The sequence below is a fragment of the Morus notabilis genome, unplaced genomic scaffold, assembly GCF_000414095.1.
Source record: "Morus notabilis unplaced genomic scaffold, ASM41409v2 Scaffold799, whole genome shotgun sequence".
NCBI classification, from domain to species: Eukaryota; Viridiplantae; Streptophyta; class Magnoliopsida; order Rosales; family Moraceae; genus Morus; species Morus notabilis.
Genome location: NW_010366360.1, coordinates 91,168 through 94,554, shown reverse-complemented (window position 1 = coordinate 94,554; position 3,387 = coordinate 91,168). Strand labels below are relative to the sequence as shown.

The 3,387-nt window shown below is 32.9% G+C and overlaps 1 protein-coding gene across 2 annotated transcripts; it reads right to left on the bottom strand.

Moving 5' to 3' along the window:
* Positions 1-435: 435 nt before the first annotated feature.
* On the bottom strand, positions 436-2,707 carry LOC21393678 (ras-related protein Rab2BV). 2 transcript variants are annotated; one of them, XM_024173478.1, is made up of 2 exons: positions 2,522-2,707; positions 436-923 (listed from the first exon to the last, which is right to left on the bottom strand). In XM_024173478.1, exons 1-2 carry the CDS (start codon positions 2,688-2,690, stop codon positions 436-438), a joined length of 657 nt encoding a protein of 218 aa, XP_024029246.1. In that variant the 5' UTR covers positions 2,691-2,707. The 2 variants fall into 2 exon arrangements, with proteins under 2 accessions (XP_024029246.1, XP_010108378.1); XM_010110076.2 differs by having other exon boundaries at positions 436-927; positions 2,526-2,707.
* Between the last annotated feature and the right edge of the window lie 680 nt (positions 2,708-3,387).

Genomic DNA, 3,387 nt, shown 5'->3' with positions numbered 1-3,387 from the left:
AAGAGCAATTTCAAAACTATGACGTAATTCATCTTTGACATGACAATGCTTGTATACAACCTAGAAACGTGCCTTACCAGTTACCAGTGACCAGAAATCTGTAGCCAACAATACTATAGTAAACCTCTTTTCCTTTTACCAGAAACGAAATACTTATAAATATATCACTAGCCGTATTAAGAGTAACAAATACTTTTCAAACAATCACATATTGTTATGTTACAGTAAGATATCAAACTGCAACAAATTTTGAATGAAACTACAACTTAATAAAAACCAAAGCAGTGAATTTAGTGATTGAGCAGTAACCATATACTTGATTCGATTAGAGCTCAAATTTCTGATCCCTAAGTTTAAAAAAATAAATGTCAATTTCATGCATATATATGCATGTGTCTCATCTATTCTTCAATCTCTAGGTATACCTCATATATGTTAGTTAGAGCAACAAGCTTTCTTGCTGATCATACTACTCGTAAAATTGGAAACATTTATGGTGGTGCCTTGAGGAAGGCCAGGTGTGGAAGCAGCTGCCTCTTGAGCAGCCAAAGCCTTCTTGCTGATTATCTGGTAAATGTCCAACAAAATGCTCTGGAAAGCATTCTCAACATTGACGGCCTCCAGCGCCGACGTCTCGATGAACGACAGGCCTTCCTTCTCAGCCAAGGCAGCCGCGTCCTCGGGCGTGACAGCCCTAAGGTGTTTGAGATCGGCCTTGTTGCCTGCCACCATGATGACGATGTTCGAGTCGGCGTGGTCCCGCAGCTCGCGCAGCCACCGCTGGACGTTGTCAAAGGTCTGCCTCTTGGTAATGTCGTAGACCAAGAGTGCCCCCACGGCTCCTCTGTAGTAAGCGCTGGTTATCGCTCTGTACCTCTCTTGACCTGCCGTGTCCCATATTTGTGCCTTCACCGTCTTCCCTTCTATCTGCTCGGATCAATATTTATACATATTCACGAATTAATTGATGTGAACATATAATATTAATTCAACGAAGATTATTGAATTGAATTTTGCTTTGTGCTTTAGGTTCTTCTCGTGTTTTGCATATGATCTTGTTCTACTTGTACATAGTTTTGCTTTTGGCACTAAAACCGTATATAATATTGCATTTATTGTCGTTGATGTGTTACAGGAGGTTCAAATTATATGTCTAATTTCAGTGTCTAGAATGGTGTTCAATCAAATTGTGTCATGTCATTTAAAAATATTCTCACTTTGATATTTAGATCTATCGAATAACATGTAATAACGTGATTAGTTAGACACTAATTGAGATACAAAAAATTAGACAGGTGAATTGAGTCCTTTTACAAGTGTCTTATGTTTATATTAAGATAGTTTGTTTCCTAATCTGTTTCAAAACTAACAACATTAAGTATAGCACTGCCTTTCAAATTTTAGCATTTCAATAAGGAAAGTATTCATAATGTTATTCTTAACGTCATATTTTTATTTGACATGTACTATAGTTGGTGTCAATTTGACACAAAATGTAGTATGTATGTAATTTTATCAATTTGGCTACTTAGTAGTTAAGTTATTGAACTTTTCATTTAATAATTACAATATTACATTTTTTTAATCTCTAAAAACTAAAATTTTTTCTTTAATAATTATAAAACTTAAGACTGATGACACAAAAATAAAAAATACTATTTGACATGGCATTATGCATTACAGTAAAAATCAAATAACAAATTAAGTACTCTCTTTTTATACTTTCTTTTACCAAATATAGCACACTGACAACATTTGTATTGAAAATGATCCAACATGTTAAGAGTATTGACCCAAAATAAAACTATTCAAGCTTTTTGTGCGATTGATAATGTATAACAAGTACATAATTACATAAAGACTATTAATCAACTTTATGTTAGTCATGAGAATGATCAATTCAAATTTTTACATAATATGAAACAATGGAAACTCTCCACATTGAACAAATCAATATGCAAGGTAGATGATCATATATACATGACTTTATTTTTTATTTTTTATTTTTTTTATTTTTAGGATACCTTTTTAACTTTACGAGTTTGGCAACTTAGTTCCTCAATTTTTAGTATTGACAATTCACCCCTTAAGCTTACAATTGGTTGCAGCGTGCATATGAGAACCAATTTGATGCAAAAGACTGAAATTAGCCTTATTAAACGTTATCCTGGAAGAAACCGTCTAAATTTTTAATTTTGTTTCAATTTGACCGACATTGTAATGGATTTTAAAGTTTAAGAGATAAATTATCAAGATTAATAAAAGTCGGGAACCAATTTACTAAAAGCATAAAATTGAGGGAGTGCCCGTATAAAAAAAAGCCTATATATATGTTGGAAGATATTTGGAACAAAAACCAAAACCAGATATATGCAGGGGACAAAGAGTTAGTTGTTGATCATACTTGATAATCATCAAATAGCAAAAGCAGCATGTTTACTAATTAGCCAAAACACGAAAACGAAAAGTGATTTATCAAAAAAAAAAAAAAAAAAATAACAATAGTATTGAAAAAAAAAACCTACCTGTAATGTCCGAGTTGCAAACTCAACCCCAATGGTAGACTTGGACTCGAGACAAAACTCGTTTCTCGTAAATCTCGACAGTATATTAGATTTGCCAACGCCTGAATCTCCAATCAAGACGATCTTAAATAGGTAATCATATTCATGATCTACTTTGTATGCCATTTTTTTTTTATTATCTTCCACTAATTACACCACCTCAAATATCTGCATGAGTCAAATCCAAATTAATCATAACCCATGAAAAGTTATACTTAATCATGTAGATATACACCTACAGAGAGAGAGAGAAAAAAAAAAGACTGCCGTTTGGTTCATATATAGGTTTAAACTATATTCAAACTTTTTTATTAACGGTATTTTTTCTTATAAAATTTTAAATTTCTGTTCAAACACCTATACTTTTGCTTGTTTTAGAAGAAAATGAATAAGGGAAAGAAGAAAAACAGCTAATTGGATTTTGTTGTATTTTTTCTTTTGAGTTTTTTTTCCGGTAAGAGAAGGGGAAAAAAAAGAAAGATGAAGAAAGGAAAATTCAGACAAAGGACAAACCATAAAACAAAAGTGGGTCTACTGATCAGGAGGAAGCATGAGTTTAGGAATTTGGAGTTTTCTTCTGGGCAATGTTTTTATGGAGAAAGTAGTTTAAGGACATGAGAAGAGAAGAATAAGAAAAATAATAACGAAATGTTTGGGAGTATTTTTACAAAGCCACAATGGGAGGAAAAGAAACAGTTTAACGGACGAAAAGGCACTAAAAACGGAGAAATTATTCAATGGTCCCGGCCTACCAGGTCAGATCCAGCCAGTTGAAAGCCACGATTTTAAAATTATATCCCTCATATTAGCAAGAACTGTCACG